This window comes from Trachinotus anak, unplaced genomic scaffold, assembly GCF_046630095.1.
Source record: "Trachinotus anak isolate AG129_WGS33_773 ecotype Australia unplaced genomic scaffold, CSIRO_AGI_Tana_v1 ptg000004l, whole genome shotgun sequence".
Classification (NCBI taxonomy): domain Eukaryota; kingdom Metazoa; phylum Chordata; class Actinopteri; order Carangiformes; family Carangidae; genus Trachinotus; species Trachinotus anak.
This window is the reverse complement of record NW_027273855.1, coordinates 12202422-12221618: the sequence shown is the minus strand read 5'-3', so window position 1 is coordinate 12221618 and position 19197 is coordinate 12202422. Positions and strand designations below refer to the sequence as shown.

At 40.5% G+C, this 19197-nt stretch overlaps 2 protein-coding genes across 6 annotated transcripts in view; one reads left to right on the top strand and one right to left on the bottom strand.

The window, feature by feature from the left end:
* The window catches only part of noc2l (NOC2-like nucleolar associated transcriptional repressor), a 21159-nt gene extending 16727 nt beyond the window's left edge, over positions 1–4432 (bottom strand). Inside the window, exons 1-10 of the mRNA XM_071475951.1 lie at positions 4348–4432; positions 3788–3928; positions 3504–3687; positions 3104–3344; positions 2255–2345; positions 2079–2157; positions 1721–1831; positions 1506–1619; positions 1174–1362; positions 639–778 (exon numbers count right to left, since the gene is read on the bottom strand). Coding sequence (XP_071332052.1) covers positions 639–778; positions 1174–1362; positions 1506–1619; positions 1721–1831; positions 2079–2157; positions 2255–2345; positions 3104–3344; positions 3504–3687; positions 3788–3928; positions 4348–4367 — 1310 coding nt within the window. The 5' untranslated portion in view covers positions 4368–4432. The remainder of the gene's footprint in view (positions 1–638; positions 779–1173; positions 1363–1505; positions 1620–1720; positions 1832–2078; positions 2158–2254; positions 2346–3103; positions 3345–3503; positions 3688–3787; positions 3929–4347) is intronic.
* On the top strand, positions 4427–19197 carry klhl17 (kelch-like family member 17). Of its 5 annotated transcripts, none has more exons than XM_071475956.1 (12): positions 4427–4544; positions 7423–7687; positions 8438–8559; positions 8666–8887; positions 11865–11981; positions 12117–12330; positions 13014–13158; positions 13515–13682; positions 13852–13940; positions 14030–14103; positions 14221–14402; positions 16708–19197. In XM_071475956.1, exons 1-12 carry the CDS (start codon positions 4449–4451, stop codon positions 16934–16936), a joined length of 1923 nt encoding a protein of 640 aa, XP_071332057.1. In that variant the 5' UTR covers positions 4427–4448; the 3' UTR covers positions 16937–19197. The 5 variants fall into 5 exon arrangements, with proteins under 5 accessions (XP_071332057.1, XP_071332056.1, XP_071332059.1 ...); XM_071475955.1 differs by having other exon boundaries at positions 12117–12348; XM_071475958.1 differs by lacking the exon at positions 4427–4544 and adding an exon at positions 4582–4849 and having other exon boundaries at positions 12117–12348.

Below are 19197 nucleotides of genomic sequence, written 5' to 3'. Positions count from 1 at the left end.
GGGTGCTGGTGCCGGTACCGGTGGGGTGATGAACTATAATCGAGGAAGGCACATCCATGAGTTTAAGGTTTATCAGACACATTACACAGATTTCTTGTGGAGAATATTGGAAGGAAGAAAGCTGAGCTGAGACCACTGGCTGATTAATCAGTTACATGATTGACAAAATAATCAATTACTTGCTTAAGTAATTTTTCAAGCAAAAATGCCATATCAACAATTGCTCCAGTTTTCAAATGTGAAGATTTGCTGCTTTAAAGTAAACCAAATATATTTAGGTTTTAAACTGTTGGTTTTTACAAAAAAGGCAATTTGAATATTTGACACTATTTTCTGAGATTTTGTAAACCCAACAATTGATTAATTGATTGATTAATTGAGAAAAGGCTCTTTAGCTTCATCAATAATGAAAAATTATTATTAGCCACAGATTTACTCAAATTTAATAGAAATCTAATTCTCTTGATGAAATTATTTATATTAATTATAATAAATAGATAACTCTTGACCAGAAATGCTTAACATTAAAACACTCTGATGGATTATTCACTGACAGTTATACCAGCATTGACTCTGAGGATCGAGACTTTTGGCATATCCTTATGGCATATTGTCTAACATGTAAATGACATACTCACTTGATGGTACCAATTATGACCTGGCAGAGTGGATAGATGAGAGGTTGTAGAACATCACTGGGGTGCAAGGTGCTGAGGACACGACACCAGAGGTACAGACAGTGGATATACTGCCAGTTGTACACTGACTGATATGTTTCCTACAGAACACACACAAACAGAGTCGTGTCTTATTACAGATGTTTAAATTTAGCCCCTATAATTGTAAGAACTCCACTCTGAATGTTCATTCAACTATGTGTTAATTTTTGCAATGTGCTGTGAGGACAAGAAAGGAAGAAGCAAAAAAGGCAAAATCATCAGGCTGCTGTGCAGAACATAAATATACTAAAAAGTAGCTTTTTGCTCTTTTTAACTATAGGAGCTAAGTCAATACATTAAATGTTTAAATCTATTTTAATAAAAGAATAATGATGAGAGTAATCCTTAAAATTACTCATCATAAAATGGCAAAACAGTCTTTCTGTATCTGTACGGTATATGTTTCATCCAGGAGCATTCCAAATACATATTTGCATTTCTGTCAAAAACCAACCTTTTTCTTCATGGTCATGGCATTTCTGAGGTGGATGGCCAGCTGTCGGATGTAGATGAAGGTGTGCTGGTAAGTAGTCTGTGTGTCCAGGGAGTACATCTCCGTTAGAGTTCGCTGCATGAAGTTGATCATGGGCAGCGCACTGGGAGATGTGAACTTACAGTTTTGTACGTAGGAAATGTACATTTGCTGCAAAGAGAAAGAAAAAACACCATAAGCCTAAGTCATCATCATTTTCAAGGCAAGTACTGCAAAGTCCCTGTTCTAGTCTGTTTTACATCCAAGTTTGCCGTGTGCCCCTCCATTGCTGTGTTACTCTGCATTTAGCTCACCTTGAGAATAGGGTTAAGATAAGTTTCCTGCTTGTGTCTGCAGATTTTGTTGAGGGCCAGGAAGGCGAGAACACGACTTGTTTCCTCCCCTGTGCTCCACTGCTTCAGCAGTTGCTATATACAAAGATGTGAGGGAAAGAAAAATAAAGACACGTTAAAAGACTATATCCCAAAGTGTCACACTCCTTGCCTTCCTGCGGTGACTTATATCCTACCTTAACCAGGTGCCGACACTGTTTTGGTAGACAAAGGTAATAAGGTACAAGCTGGTTGGCGTGCCGCAGAACAGCACTGATGACTGTAGCCTCTGTTAGACAGGATAATAGCTACAGGTGAAGAGAGAGAAAACACAAGTGTTAGAGAAAAAAAAAAGAGTTTTCAGGACACAAATGAGGAAAAAAAAGTCATTGCAGAAATACAGTACAACTCTTTGTTACAAATGAATTGTTCTGCATCAAACCCAATAAAACATCTCTGTATAACTTATCTACTGTATATCATCATATTCATATTCATCACCATAAAGCACAGAGACACAGAGGAAAGACATCTGAAGTGAACGGCAAAACAAACCTGAGCTACTCCACTGAGATACATTTTGATGTCCATCTGATTCTTCTGCCACTTTGGACTAGACGATGGGAGCACTAACCTGAGAACAAAACAGAATGAGAAGTGATCAATCTTTTCACTGCCACATTAACTGTCAACAAGAGGCGAGATCAGCAGATATAACATCCACTTCATACTTTTTCTGGTCCTTATCTGGCTTTAGGTTGAGCATCCTCTGCAGGGCCACATAAATATCTCTGATACAGAACAGGACCAAAGCGTTGAACACTGTAGACCAGACAAAGAAAGGATTATTTATGCATATTTACAAGAGCACAACAAGTTGTGTTCTATCGTACAAAAAATAATTTTGGTATCAGTCGAACTTCAGGTATTGTAGCTGCTCTAGTATCTTAAACTTTCAAACAATAAGCTGTTCTTTAAGAGGGCATTTTGACATGACACAGTAGGAAAGGCATAATGTGAAAATAACAAAATGAATGCTGGATATCATGACGCTGTGCATGCTGGCTCACATTGTTATGGCTGAATGGAGCACTTGAATAAAACAGAACCGCTGTTCAATCAATCCTACTAGTAACTGTAAACTGTGTGACTAGTCAAAATGTCTGCTGTGAAAAAAGCCTTTACCGAGCCCAACTTGAAACATGACATATTTAATCATTCCCAAATAATGGTATAGCAATATAACTATAATACTGTGTGTGTAATATCAGTTATTTTGGTTATTGGATAAGTGTATATATGTCAATATTGTGCATCCACACCATTAATGAAACCACTTATGTGATTAACATTTGCAGTAAGTTTGTTCCCTAGTTGTTTAGTGAAATCCTGACAGTATATTACATTGTAAAATACTGGCAAGCTGTGTTCAAATTTAATTCAGATTAGATTTAGATTTTCACCTGCAACACTCAGCAATTATGACACTGTCATTTTACTATGGCAATCATACAACTACTATGGCAATCATACAACTTGAATACACATATCAGCACTTACAGGTAAACGTGGAGTCCTACCTGAACTGTCAGCCACTTTGTATCGACACTGGCCCCCTCCTTCACCCTTTGTTGTAGCTACAGCCGCCTTAAAGGCCTGGGTGACTTCTCTGAAGAGACGAGGTGTGGGTTCCTTCTTCATAGCATCTTTCCAGTCTTCAATCATTTTGTCTGTGACTTTGATGGTCTCCACTGATTTCTTGGATTTCTTTGAACCTTTCTGACCATCCTCATCTTCATCATCCTCACCAGAGCTGGGCTCCTATGTGTAAAACATGCCAGTATGAAGATCTTTGCTTTTCATTTCATTATGAACCTTCTCACTCACACACACACACACACTCACTCTCACACACACACACACACACACACACACACACACACACACACACACACACACACACACCAGCAGCTGGCCTACCTCCAGTGTGGATGGCAATCTGTGGTACTTTTCCTCATCCTCATTCTCAGAGCTGTCTGTATCGTCAAAGTTTAGGAGCGTTTGGTCGTTCTCTTGCAGAAACTTGTAGAAATCTGGATCTTTATTCTTTAACCTGGACAGCTGCTCCTTGTGCTCAGATGCCTTTCCTTTATTCTTATCATCACTATGGAGAAAAAATAACAAAAACACAATGCTTGTATGCCTTTGAGAGGACATGATGTTGTTAGTACCATCGCAAAAGTGACCCAGTATTTGCAACTTACGACTTGGGAGGTGCAGAGTTCAACTCTTTCTTCTTGTTCTTTTTCTTGACTCCATTCTGTTTGGGAGTCTCTTCTTCAGATTCACCATCAGAGTTCAAAGCTGACAGCAGGAACTCATCCACACTGAGGTCTTCTAATTTTCTGCACGAAAGACAAATGTTCAACAACAGAAATAAGTTGGCCAACATGTGGGGTTGGATTTACACATGACGCACGGTCTACAGTTTCTACCGTAAATTCTAATGTTTTGAAGTTTAGCCGTCACTTAGCTAGCCAAATTTCTCAGGTTCGTATTCATAAGTAGTCCATTTTCAACGCGGAGAAAACAGACTAAACATTGAGATAAGCTAACTGCTAACAAGAACCCATATAACTACGCTAGCGAGAACAGCATGGATAGCTAAGACAGTATCGTATAACATATTAGCTAACTTAAACGAATCTATCAAACACAACAAAGTCACCCACTGTATTGACAACAGTTACACTTATAAAAACAAGACGAATTTGCCCTTTAAACTCGTAATAAACGGCACATTGTAAAGAAAATATCCACATACCTCTTCTGTTTCCCTGCCATGCTGGATCCAAAACGTGACACCACAAAACTTCAATACCCACAATACCCTGGTGGAAAACGAAGGAATTGGTTTTACGGTTCATGGGTAGTGAGCTCCGTGAGGACCTTGCGTTTAAAGACGTAGTACAACAATCATATTTCTGTTGGCATCTTTCAGGCATCTTTTGGCTTCTGATAGTAAGTGAAAGCTTTGAATTTACTCATCGATAAAAAGTAACCAAATCAAAAAAATAAAAAATAAATAAGTCGGCGAGCACACCAGCCTCGATTTTTCACTGTCAAAGCTGTGCGAACGAGAACAAGCACTGTTTTGATATCACACGTGAGGTTTTATATTAAATGACCAGCTGCATCAGACTCTCACAGAGGAGAAATTTTCCATTTTATGTTTTTGTCCATTGCGTTGAACAACTACAAAGCTGGGCAAGCTTACAGGCAGGAAGAAATCACAGCTGTCACATCAACACCGACGACGGCTGGTGGTGAGTGCTGCTGGATTTAATTCGGCTGTCAGGCAGAGCTAATGTTAGCTAATCTATTAAACCAATACATAGAGAAAAATCTATAAAATGTTATTAAAAAGCCGTGACTTCTATTTCAATTTAATAGAAGAATAATAAATACAAAGTTTCCACTTATTTACCGGCCTCAAAATGGAAAAGAGTATTGGGTTTATACATTATTGAACAGTGAGTTTATGAGTTGGTCGCTATTTTTTTGTTTTGTTTTGTTGTAAGGGCTAACAGAGGCAGATGGTGGTTCAGGTTCCGACCAATCATGCTGCTTCTAAGCAAAACCCCCGCCTTTCACGGTAGCTCAGATGTGTATATCGAACGCACTTCCGGACTTTAACCAAACAAAAAGGAGCACTTAAGGTCGCTTGTGTCCCGTCAAATAATAAACGAACATCCATTGTTAACTGTTTACATTTGCGCTTAAGAAATAACTTCCTGCGTGTTTCTTATGCACCTCTACCTTCCCACGGTATCATATTTCAACAACATGAGCAGCGTTGGTCCTTTCACCTCCGGCAGTTCGGGCTCCACCTTAACAAACCGATGTCAGCTTTCATGCAGTTTTTTTTGCATTGACGTCAACTGCATACAGCACAAAACAGAGGCTTTCTTCATATTTCGTATGCTTGAGTCAGAATATGGACAGATAGCCAGACACTGCTACCAGATTTAAACCCATCTGACTGCGACAGCTGTTGATTTATCTGCCAACACTGTGGGGAAGACACTGTATCCAAGGATAACCGCAGCACAACCACCGGTAAAGAAATGACACATTCATTCTCTCTATTGCTGCCGCTGCAGCTGATAGCTGCTGTAATTCAAAATAGATGGAGTGGGGGTTGGGGTTTCTTCAGATCACATAAGGAGGCTGATATATGATCAGAAACATCTTTATGCCCGAAAGAGATTACAATGCAACATTTGTGTACCCAACAAGCTTGTGCATGTTTTGTCAAGGAGCGACTGTGGCTTTGTGTGGATGACAGCCACGATTTTGAGCCAGAGAGGGGAGCGAAGATTTTAAGAGACAAGCCTGAGAGCAGGGCAAGTGCTTTACTCTTTAGTTTTAACTGTAGTAATTGTGTTGTCACGTCTGCTCCAGCCTCCTGTGTGTGTCTCACATTGTCTCATGTTATTTCCTTGTCCCTGAGAAGCAGATGGTTTCCTCAGAGAGGAACATGGTTGATGTGTTTTGTGTTGTGTTTTGGAAAATGGGACCCAAAGCTAGTCGCCAAGCAGCTGTGGTGACATTTGAGATGGTCCTCAGTGAGACAGTGCGGAGTATTTAGTTGAAAGAGTGCCTCTGAGCAGATGACAACATTATTACAATTCAATAATCCTCAGTCTATTTGACTCAAGAAACATGTGAAACTTAACTTTAAAAGAATCAATAATATGTTGTTGTGTTTCAACCTTGAGTGTTGCATTTCTTGGACTTCAGATTGATCAAGAGGTTGTTGTGGCTGCTAATTTGTTCTAATTTCCTAAGCTTGTGTTATTGTCACAGAAACTACTCTTTACATTTACAAACATGAATAAAAAGAAAAAGAAAATAAAGCACCACTAAAGGGTAAGATTTATCCACATCCCACTGTAGGATAAACTAACTGACATGCCAAGCCATGAAGTATGAAATAATTATATGTATTTACCCAGTTGAGGGTATTTTAAACAACATATTATCTATGCAGAAGGTCTCCATCAGATGAGTTGGGTGTATCTTTATGCTTCTCAGTCCGGTCAGCTTCTGCTCATATTCCAATTCTTCCCTTGTAAGGTATCACTACACCAAATTCAGTATTTGTGAGTGAAAACATTTTCTTCCTGAAGTCTGTTTTAGTACAGTGATGTTTCTAAGGTAGTTCTAGTTGGGTTTACCCTGTACAGTTGTTTTCCTTAAGGCATCCTAAATATTCGTCAGACAACAACTTATAAGATGCCACGTGATGATAGTTATGCAACGTTCTGAAGTGTGTTCTCCATCCGAGAGCAGGGCAGCTGAGAGTACAAAGGAAAAGGCTAACTCAGGCTACATCCTTCTCTCCACCCACCAAGCCTTCCCGAGGCTGTAGCTGGGGTGAGGTGGGAGGGGGCTCACAGCTAATTCTGGTACAATTAAACTTGCTAGTCAGGAGTCTTTGCAATTAGATAAACCAGGACAGTCCACTGGATGAGAAGCCTGCATCAATTTGATTCCAGTTAAAGTTATAATGCCCATCTTTTTCTCCGTTCTCTCTATTGTCATGAAGACATTTAATCAGTCTTGACATTTAATGTCTAATAATCAGGTCAGCCAACCTACTACACTTTGTAATGGTTATGATATTTCTGCCTTAGCTGTCAAGATGGATGCTATAGCAATAACAGTAGGTACAATGATTACTCAGGACACCTGTCATAACACCTGCATCCCTGCAGATAAACAAAGCTAATACTTGTCTGTTGACAAAAGACATTTTTATAGGATAGTGATAATGACAATTGGTTTTAGATAACATTATACTTAAAACATTAAAAACTGTTTTCTGGGGTTTCAGTTGACCAGAGTGTGGCCCAGGCAAGAGCCCGCGACCGCCACATCAGGCACCATGATGGAAGGGGGCATGCAGCTGCTCAACCGTGATGGCCACAGCATCTCACACAACTCAAAGCGCCACTACCACGACTCCTTCGTGTCCATGAACAGGATGCGACAGCGTGGCCTGCTGTGTGACATTGTGCTCCATGTCTCCAACAAAGAAATCAAGGCGCACAAAGTAGTGCTGGCATCCTGCAGCCCCTACTTCCACGCTATGTTTACCAGTAAGTTTGGTGATTGTTGTCTGATTTATTCCGATACACGCCACCACTGCCACTCCAGTTTTCACACTTTTATCTCTGAAATCCATGAGGCCCAGCATGTTGCATGCCTCAGACATTTTAAACTCTGACATCAAACTCTGCAACATTTTGCTCTGTTGCTCATAGTTTGATGACACAACAACTTGTGTATGCAGTGAACGCTTCACCACTTCCTTCCCCCCTAAGATGTACGTTTGTTTCAGATTTACTCCTGATACTAGACCCTTGTCAGGGTACAGTGTGTTTCCAGACAGTTAGTTGTCTGGCTTTGAGACTCAGCTGCTAGGCTTCCACTCATCTGGACCGGTCACAAATTGGCCCATTTTAACAGAATCTGCTAATCTTTCATGACCTTATGAAAAGCAAAATCACAGCTCCCCTCCAGATACTGTATTTGCTATTTTTTCAAACTAGATGGAACATTTGACTGCTCTGCTGATGTGAAACCCTCTGACCCACTGTTCTGTAGGAACACCCACATTGCACAAGAGTGTATAGATTCAGGAATTTAAAAAACGTTCTTGGTTAAAACAACTGATAAAATGGACAGCAACAAATGAGCTGTGCTGATATTTGGCAGCTGTGCTGTATATATTAAGAGCTGCTATGTGCCAGCATGATTGAACTGGGAGGCGGTTATATTAGCCAGAGTTTTACTGGTTGTAACCTCTAGGAAAAATGTAACAGCTCTCATTCTGTGCGGGCATGCAGATGAGATGTCGGAGAGTCGACAAACCCATGTGACCCTTCATGATATCGACCCTCAAGCCTTGGAGCAGCTAGTCCAGTATGCCTACACAGCTGAGATTGTGGTCGGGGAAGGCAATGTGCAGGTATAGTAGAAATAGTAGTTTATTGCCAAAATTGTTAAATTAGACTTTTGATAAAGCTTAAAAAGACACAACAAACTCACGGTATATTTCCACCTGTAACTGCTAGACGTTGCTCCCAGCAGCGAGCCTGCTGCAGCTCAATGGGGTGCGGGACGCCTGCTGTAAGTTCCTTCTCAGCCAGCTGGACCCATCCAACTGCCTGGGCATCCGAGGCTTCGCTGACACGCACTCCTGCAGTGACCTGCTCAAGTCAGCGCACAAGTATGTCCTGCAGCACTTTGTAGAGGTGTCCAAGACAGAAGAGTTCATGCTGCTGCCACTGAAACAGGTAGGGGTGATGTTTTTTCTGTCTTCTGCTGTGTCTTCTGCAAACAAGTGGTTTTTAAGAAAGCAGTTTTAATGGTGGTATTCATGGTGGAAAATAAACAATTGTTTGCCTCCTGTTTTTGTCATAATGGTAGGTTGCTTCCCATGACATTTAGCAGTATTGTTATGTTGTGTCTGTATAGGAAAAGTCAAATACTTCTCCAATGTAAAAGCTGCTGCCTAGTACACAAAACATTTCCCGATATGTCCTGGTCTCAGTTTACTTTTTGGCAGATGGGGGCAGTCATATTACTTTAAAATGACATTCAGTCTGAATTCTTGACAGATAATTATTGACTTTTGGGTTAACAAGGTGCTGCTTACTACACTTCAGTGGCTCAGCTTGATTAATCCACCCAGTTCCTTACAAATATGCCAAATAAAACAGAAAGTTCAGGCTTTTTCTCACTAAAGTGAGCACAATTGCCTGTAAACACTGACAACACACCAGTCATGTTTTTCACCACTGTACAGACTCCCCAAGGAAAGTGGCCATGAGCATGCTATAGTGTTTTTAACAGTCATTAGAAAAGCTAGCTGCATCAATCACTGTCTCCTGTGGTTTTATAATCCCACTGTGCCCCAATAAACTACTTTATCTGGCACATCAACTTAGCTAAACTATCTCTTATTCATCAACGGGGCTCAACAGTGGTGACGCTGTGGTTCCTGCCCTGGAAGTGGTAATTAGGCAGAGCCAGTGACATTTTTACAGCTGCTGTACTGTTTGTAGAGCTAACAGCATTGCTTACTTCGGAGATTTCGATAGGGGTTTCTTTTTTGGTTGCACTTATTTACTGTTATTTATTCAGCCAAGGTTTTTGAGGAAATTGAGGTTAGATTTAGGCATACTAGTTCAGGATTAGCCATCGAGTGGAGCAGCAGTGGACAGAAGGTTGTTAGCTGGATTCCCAGACTAGCAGCATAAATTGCTGAAGTGGCCTTGAGCAAGGCACATAACACCAGCTACTCATTAGTGCTGCTGAGCTGCCAACAGATCAGACTGCAGCTTGTTCTTAGTGTGAGTGTGTATTAGGTAGGGCATTCCTAAAAAAGAAAGCATTGTTTTCAGAGAAACTACCCTGGTTAAATAAAGGTTAAAGAAACAACAAAGGCACAGTTTGTGACCTAGATTTAGACAAAAGGAAGGCCCACCACCCAAAATCAACACACAGCATTGGGACCTGCTGTCACTGGCTGATTTACAAGTCTGATGTGAAAGTACCACTGCACTAACCACTGCTATACCTTTAACTCTTCCTGAAACATAAACATGATAACATGTTAAAACACAGTTTACAAACCCAGTTATTTAGGTAATCTTTCAACTTTTTTCATTTTTAATCTTTTGTTGTTTCTCGTGTTTTTGCTTTTATTAAAGTTGGCTACAAAATGTCATACTACATCTTAAAGCCCAGCATGTTAGCGAGAAAAGTGCGTCACCTCTTATATGAAATGGCATCTGTTTCAAACAAATACCTATTAAGCCGTGTCAGGTGATAATGAATTAAAGTGGTGCTGAAAAGAAACAAACAGCTGCCAGCATCACTTTCCCATGATCTTCTCACCTCTCTAAGGAACAATCCCCATAGCACTGAAGAGACTGTGCTCCATGAGAGTAAAACACTGGGCTTCTCTCTCTCTCTGTCTGTGGCTTTCAAAGCCTTGAGCCTGGATCTGCAGTGTGACTGTGTGGGCACAGACCATTAAAACAGTAAAAGTTAAGCGGCATAAAGGCAGATTAAAAATAGACTATTTTCTTTTCTTCATCTCTATTCTTCTGTCTCAGTCTTACCTTTGGCACACCGCCCATTCTGTCTGCAGCTGCTCTGTCATGAATCTGCAGATCTGGATTTATGTACTGGCTGCTCTAAAGGATTCTGAGCTCATGGAGCTGTGAAATATGCCCCATATTTCTTTCGTTGTTCTGTGAAGAAAGTGGCAAGGCATGACAGGATTTTGACTAGCCTGCACTGGTGATGCTTTACTGATGTAGCATTACATGTGTGACATTATAAAGACAACAAAGGATGGGTATATCCCGATTTACTGTGTGCATGAAGACATCTTAAGCATCTTGATTTAGCCGAAACCCTTTTTATTCATATATCTCTAATTCCTGCTGCCACACCACAAGGTCAGTTAATACACTCATACACTCAGGCAGTCTTATTTAAATCTCCTCTACACACTCACACTTTTGTTTGCGTTAACATGATGCAGTATGTGCGTGCAGAGGTAAGAGGGACTGCAGGGTGGGGCAGCAGTAGCAGTATTCCTCTGGGTGACTGTGGATTAGTGGAGGCTGTTCCTGGGAGGCTGTTAACTGTTGCCCTGATCTGGCCAAGCAAGACAACAGCAGCAGCAGCAGCAGCAGCAGCAGCAGCAGCTGGCTGCTCTGGCCCCACCCGGCTCTGCCAGCTTTGGGTTGATCTGGGAGCAAAGCCAGCCAGCCACTCAGACTGCAGCAGTCATTGTGTCACTCACAGACACACATGCACGTGATGGTAACTTAACTATATAACAGCACTACTACATAGTAGTAGTAGTAGAGATAGTAGAGACCTTAATGTGACACACATGTATTTATGTGTGAATGATCAGAGTTAAAATAACACAGACAAAACAGAGCTCCAGCAATCCTGTCAAATATCAGTCTGGATATAGTGTAGCAAGACAAGGGAGAGAGAAGAGAGGAGGAAGGAAGAGAGGCAGCAGCTCAGCAGACAAAGACAGGTACAACGTGGAGGAACTAATACTGCCTGTGCCAAGTTACATCCTGTGCGTTGACATGTTAGGAAGCTTTCACTGCTTCCGCAAGTGCATATTTGATGGTCACAGTTGAATTAAAAACTCTGCGAGTTTAGATCTGAGAGAGGTGTTCTTGTAAATCATTATGTGGAAGGTCTCTGCCCATCTGCTTTGTTCTCTCCATCCAGGTCCTGGATTTGATCTCGAGTGATAATCTCAACGTACCATCTGAAGAGGAAGTGTACCGGGCCGTGTTGAGCTGGGTGAAACATGATATAGATGGACGCAGGCAACATGTACCTTGGGTAAGACTTGTCCCATCTCACATGACATAAGTACTGTTTTTTTTAGATTGACTTTACATGAAAAACCTCATAATGTTAGCTGAGTTTCCACATCCTGATCCCAACTCATTTCCCAAAATCCTCTGTCCCTGTCAGCTGATGAAGTGTGTACGGCTGCCACTGTTGAGGAGAGACTTTCTCATGAGCAATGTGGATACGGAGCTGCTGGTGCGTCATCACTCGGAGTGTAAGGACCTGCTGATCGAGGCTCTGAAGTACCACCTGATGCCTGAGCAGAGGGGAGTCCTTAGCAACAGCCGAACGCGCCCACGACGCTGTGAGGGCGCCAGTCCTGTGCTCTTCGCCGTTGGTCAGTGTGCCCCTGAAGGTACCCACCAGGGTACACTTAGCCACACATCTCATGTCACTCATAAACTGTACAAACATCTGTATTTTTGCAGCTGGGAGATAAGAAATAGTGATATAATTATACAAGATTAGATATTGTCTGGGAGTTTTGTAATATTGTCATACAGTGTAATGTTTTTAATGTGTGCGTTGCAGTGAAACATTTGTTTGAACCATGTGACTATGAAATTTCAATGAACTTAACTTAGCTCAGAAATCATATCATTAATCATTTTTTAGTTTAAGCTTTAAAAAAATCAGTCAGTCTAGTTCAGTCAGTGGTATTTTGTTGCTGTAGTTTTGCATAGCTTTGAAAATCTCTCACAACTAAAACATAAATATTCAATTAAAGTCCATTGTTTTGTCTTAAGGCAAAAAACTTAAATTTGCAATTACAACATACTTGTTTATACAGTTTACCAAAATATCAAGATCCAAATAAAAGCCATTTCTTAATGGGAATTAAGAAAGGAACTTGATCCTGCAGTGAGCCAGGAGTCCATGTGGGTCTAAAATTAACCCAAAGCTTGGAACAATTCCTCTGAAATGATGTCACACAAAATCACTGTGCTTACATTATTACATTTTCATGTTTACATTTCTGCTTGATGTTAAAGCATTTTTTCACAACACTACATGTCCCAGGTGGTGGCAGCCTGTTTGCCATCCATGGAGACTGTGAGGCGTACGACACCAGGACAGACCGCTGGCACATGGTGGCATCCATGTCCACTAGGCGGGCACGGGTTGGCGTGGCAGCGATTGGCAACAGACTCTATGCCGTTGGAGGGTTAGTGATGAGAACCATGATGTTGACCTTTGACCCCAAACTACTCAACCCACTATCTCATCTCTTACTCAAACACTTTACATTGTGTGATATGATCTAAACCTGACTTTTATAAGCAGGAAGCTTTGGCAGGTGGATGATTTACATGTGAAATGATCTTGAGTGATGGTTATGCAAAAACTAGTAATAAATCTTTCATCCATGTACTACTGATAAGCTTTTAAGGTCCTCCATTAAAAATGCCTGACTGTTTTTATGTTGTATTGCAAATGTATTAAAAGATGATTCAAGGAAACATACTGCTACCTCAATCATCAAAAAGCATTTCTGGTTCATTTATATCTACATGTCCTCAGGTATGATGGCACCTCAGACCTCGCAACCGTGGAGTCCTACGACCCCATCACTAACTCCTGGCAACCTGAGGTTTCCATGGGAACACGACGGAGCTGTTTGGGTGTAGCTGTCCTTCATGGGTTGCTGTACGCTGCTGGAGGTTATGATGGAGCTTCCTGTCTCAACAGGTAGAGTGATGAATGCTGATCCTTTTTAAGCTTTGATTTAGTACAGTATTATAGTTTGTTGAAGTTCTTTTGTGTTTTCTTGACCAGATCTCAAAGACAGTTCGTCTAATAGGTCAGCCTTGCAGTGCCATTATTTTGAATATATGTAAGTCTTTTTCTCCTCTTACAGTGCAGAGCGTTATGACCCTCTGACCAGTACATGGACCTCCATTGCTGCCATGAGCACCCGTAGAAGATATGTCAGAGTTGCAACTCTGGGTAGGAATTTGCCAGAAAACATATCATACACTTTGGTAATTAACTGCTAATATTTACATTCTGAGTGTTTACTCCCTTTTCCCCTCCAGATGGCAGCTTGTATGCAGTGGGAGGTTATGACAGCTCCTCACATCTCGCAACAGTGGAGAAATACGACCCCCAGGTAAATAGTTTCCTGTTAAATTTATCATCAAAGTAAGTTGTCTGTTGCCTGGTTTAGATCAGGTGAATGTGGAAGAAAGACAGGTGCAAATACACACTCTCTTGATTTGACAAACAGAGCAACACATGGACAGCCATCGCCAACATGCTGAGTCGGCGCAGCAGTGCTGGGGTGGCCGTACTTGACGGCATGCTGTATGTCGCAGGTGGCAATGATGGCACCAGCTGCCTGAATTCAGTGGAGCGCTTCAACCCCAAGACCAACACCTGGGAAGGAGTGGCCCCCATGAACATACGCAGGTTAGTCTGGAGTAGGGCTGAATGATGTGCAAAAAATCATAATCATGCTGCGATTATTTTGACACATTGAGATATGAGTCATGATTTTAGTGGGAATGGTAATAATTACAATTCATTTTCACAAAAAATATTCATTTTCAAAAAGATATATGAAAATGTTTTTTTTTTCCCAAAAAAGCATGTAGTGTACGTGCTTGTTCGGTATGTCTGGAGAATACAATCTGTAGGTCAGGACATTCCTGTAGTACCAAAATGCTTCATTTATAAAGGTATGTTGTGACACACACAGTGTGTCACAACATACCTTTATCAAAAAACTGCAGCTCCTGCAGTAATTCTATGCAATGTTTCAATTCATTGTTCAGCCAAAGTCTGGAGCCAGAACAGGCAAATCCAGTTCCAGAGGAAAACAAGTATGTCTTTCAAAGTCGTTAAAAGTGAAATTAACTCTATCCACTGTGAACAATGTGAGCAAATACAACATTTGTAACAGCCACAACTCACTTTAAAAATGAAAGTAAAAAGGAACAAGAGATATGAGCTCTGCAGAGATAAATGTTTGTCAGATTTCAGAGTGGACAGCCAGAGCAGGTGATAAAGCAATTTTCAGCCAAATGAACTCTTGCTTGTTATATCACAAAGGTAGAGATGTCACTTAATAAGTTTAATAACTTATTGAAACGAGCAGGCCCCATCAGTCTTAAGCCCCCCTGATCACCTTATGTCAAAGTTAACACAGCTGTTTTATTTTTCTCAGTAAAAATACTCTGTTACAGTCTATACAGAATCTTGCTGTGCGCCTACTGGTCAGATAGGCATTCATCGCATTTGTTTGTGTGACCTTTTACAGTTGAGAGAGACAGAGAAAAGATTCAAGGGGCGATGAAGTGACAAAGGACCTGGGATGGATCCAGGGAATTTAACTAAATGAGACACACCTTAGCCAATTGAGCCATCAGTACAACCAGGTCCTACTATTCCAAGTGTACAGGTTCATCTTATAGTAATGATATGATGAAATCCATTGGCCTCAAGTGTATTCAATATTTTGGTCTATCCAGTCTGTCCAGCTTTTATCCTTGTTTTGTGCTTCATATGGCACCTTTTGTGAGGAAGGGTGGATGGTTCAAACCCAAATTTTGACTTAGGCAGAGGATAAAACACTGTACATGGTACAACTATCTGTATGGAGCTTGTCAAAAGGGTACCCCTGCTGTGATTATTTTTGCTCTTGGGATTGGCTTGGGATTTGGGGCATCTGAATGTCTTCCTTACTGCCTAAACCTTCTTACAGCATAATCATCAAATGGCCTATTTTCCACAACAGTCGTCTCTTTCTTTTTTGTAAGAAGATGAAAGTTGTCTTGATTATCAAAGCAGGCTTGCCTGCACACCGTCACAGCTTTGTATTGATACACGATCAACAGCAGGGAGTGGATCTAGAGACGCAGCAGTCTATGATTTGCGGACACATCAGCAAATTCACTTATTCTCCTGGCCCCAGACACACACAGACACACAATGCCTTGCCTGTGAGTCAGGTTTCCCTGTCCCTACACTATACTGACAACAGTTGACTGTGCAGCTCCATGAATAACTCATGTGTTAATCAGCTGTGTGGCTTTGAGTGCTTTTCTTGTCTAGTTGCTGAGAGGCTCCATTTCCACAGTTCCAAAACATCATACCATGTTGATCACTCATCTGTCACTCCTCTAAAGCCACGTTTGGCACATACTGATGTGAAAATATTAATGATTGTTTAGGTCAAAACAATCTTGCTACTGTACATTTTGATACTGACTAGGACTTATGAAAATCAACATCCTGGTTGATGATGGAAAAAGATGTGTTCTCTTTTTATTTCCACTGGTCCTCTGCTATAATTAAGTAATGTATTGTTGGAACTTCCTGGTGTCCTTCTGGTGTATTATTAGTAACTGCAATAATAATGAAGCATCAGTATTTTTTTTAAATTACAATATATCAGTTATTGTTTCATTTGTAAAACACTTTCATCTCACAATCTCTTTTGTAATCTTTCAGTTTTTCCAATGCAGTCATTGACAATGTTCATGCAGTGGGCTTGCATATGTGAATGTAATACAAAACCCACACTGTATCCAATGCAAATTAACAGGCACATCTACAATTAGCTAGATGAAATAGAATGTATAGAGATTATTTATATAAGATTATTTATATAAGAGCCACAACAATTATTGTTATATGACTCAGTAAAAAATATGGCTGCACAATACATGCAGAATTTAGATACTCTTATTCAGATTTTTGTCTGTCTTTCTAGGAGCACCCATGACCTGGTGTCTATGGACGGCTGGTTATATGCAGTGGGAGGTAACGATGGCAGTTCCAGTCTCAACTCCATCGAGAAATACAACCCGCGTAGCAACAAATGGGTGGCAGCCTCCTGCATGTTCACACGGCGCAGCAGTGTAGGTGTGGCAGTGCTGGAGCTGCTGAACTTCCCACCACCCTCCTCGCCCACCCTCTCAGTTTCCTCCACCAGCCTTTGACACGGGGTCACCGCTTGGCTGAGCTCAGCCTCTGCTGCTACAGCCCAGACTGGCTCTGGGAAGAGACGCAACTGCTCGGTTTGAGGCAGGGAGGAGGAAGAGGACAGGAGAGGACAGGTAAATCGATGGAAGGGGGAGAAGAGAAAGAGCAATGGTGAGGATGAGGCTCCTGGTTTGATTAATATACAGTCACCTCATTAATTAGTGGCACTCTTGGTAAAGATTTGCCAACCATGGTTTAAAGAGTCACGAATTTTAATTAAAAAATTTTTTTATGTTTAAATGTTGACGTGTTCCACTAGTAACTATTCATTTTTCATGAATAGTTAAGGGACACCAGATGACTCCTGAAAGATCCACCATTTCATTCTTTTTAAACTTTACTGTCAAACCAATCTGGCTGCTTTTTACCAAATTTGCCAAAAATTCATGACTGCACTTCCAGATGCCTGAAACTCCACTATACAGCTCCACCATACAGATACCAGCTCCCACTCTCTTCAAGACTACAAAGATATTCCTGGATAAAGATGTGTAAAAATTGACCAGTCTTTCCTCAAGCCCCACTTTCCTTCCCACCACTTCAGTGTTTGATACACTCATCGTGAAACAAGGTGGACACTTAATTCTGTCATGTGTAAATGTTTTTGGTTTGATGTTGCTGTCTTCTGCAAGATTTTTATTTTGATGTCAGGATTTTTTGCAATAATGTATAAAAAAAGAGAAACTGAATGATTTTACTTTTGGAATGTAGTGTTTGACTGGTTATACCATGCATGTTTATGTACTGGCATTGACTCCTAAAAGGAGGACAAAATGTTGTAGTGCTGCTATGCCACACTAGGTGGCACTAACAGGCAATGCTGTAAATCCTTCCTGCACTGCAAGAGAGCATGGATACCAATGAAACAGAAAAGCTAGGCCCTCAGATCTGTAAAAGAGTTTGGAACTTTAAAAATATATATATAACAGAGAGTAATTATGTTGAGCTATATATGTATTTATAAAAATGAATAAATTCTAATATATTCCGTTTTAAAGATGCTCAGAGAAGGAAACAGATCAGACCTATGCCTATTTAAGAGTGTTTTTAACATATTTATTTAGGTGTGTGATGTGTATATCTTCAACCGAAATGACAAAGAGAATGTCTAAGTGTGAGAGAGGTAGTTGTTCAGCTTGTATGTGTTTGGAGTTTCTCCTGAGAGGAGTGACTGTTGCATTTGGATATGCAGCACTGTATTTGCATTTCTTTATGTTTCTTCACTTCCACAAGCATGATTTCATATGACACTGTACCTTATGTCTGCTACATTTGTGCAAAAGGCTTCAGTTGCTTGCAAACTTATTGACCAGTCAATGACAGGACTCATTATTCTCTTTAATCCGACATCTCTATTATTTTTTAAAAGACATGGATATAATCCCTGGACTTCTGAGTTTAAAATGACATTGAAGCAGCAATTACTAGTTTATCTTCAGTATACCAACACTTGACACTAATGAGTAACATTGTTGACACTTGGTGCTGTCATATTCCCCTCTACACTCTATCAAGTGTAGTGTCTTGTTTTATTACCTCATTGTTGAAATGGATTCAGCTTTTTTGCAACAAAGATGAACTAGGAACCACTGTATAATTAACCACACATACACTGGCTATAGAGCCTGTGGTGGGTGATTTAGGAGTCACCCCTGAACTTGCATTGTCTAAAATTAATGGATCACTTTGAGTCTTTTTGACTCAGTTAAGAGTCAATATCTGGGTTCAGTTCATGTGTAGTGCCGTGATACCATTCCAGACTTCTGAGAAGTTGCCTTTTTTTTTTCCTTATTTTGAAGGATTTTGTTGATTCGGTGGTGTTTATCTAAAACTACCTTACTTTTCATTTATGCATTAGCGGACCCAGTAGAATAGGGGCTGTGATGGTCTTATGGAGGTGCTGTTACTCTGTGAAGTTGATGTGCATCAAGGATAGACTCGAAGACAAAGGTACACAAAACCACAAGACTTTGGCCTCCATTCTGCTGATCAAACTGTAAATAGAAAGATTGCTAAATTTATCTTTAATCCATTTGTGCAATTGCAATGTGACTGTAACTGTTTTTTAGTTTGTGTTCAATGTGGTGATAATTGTTTATTTATGTTTGTTATTTATGAGGAACTTTAAAATATTGAATTTTGCACTATTGCGAAATGGAGCAATACTACACACTGTAAAAAATAAATAAATAAATAAAGTTGTTTTCAGATGTGATAA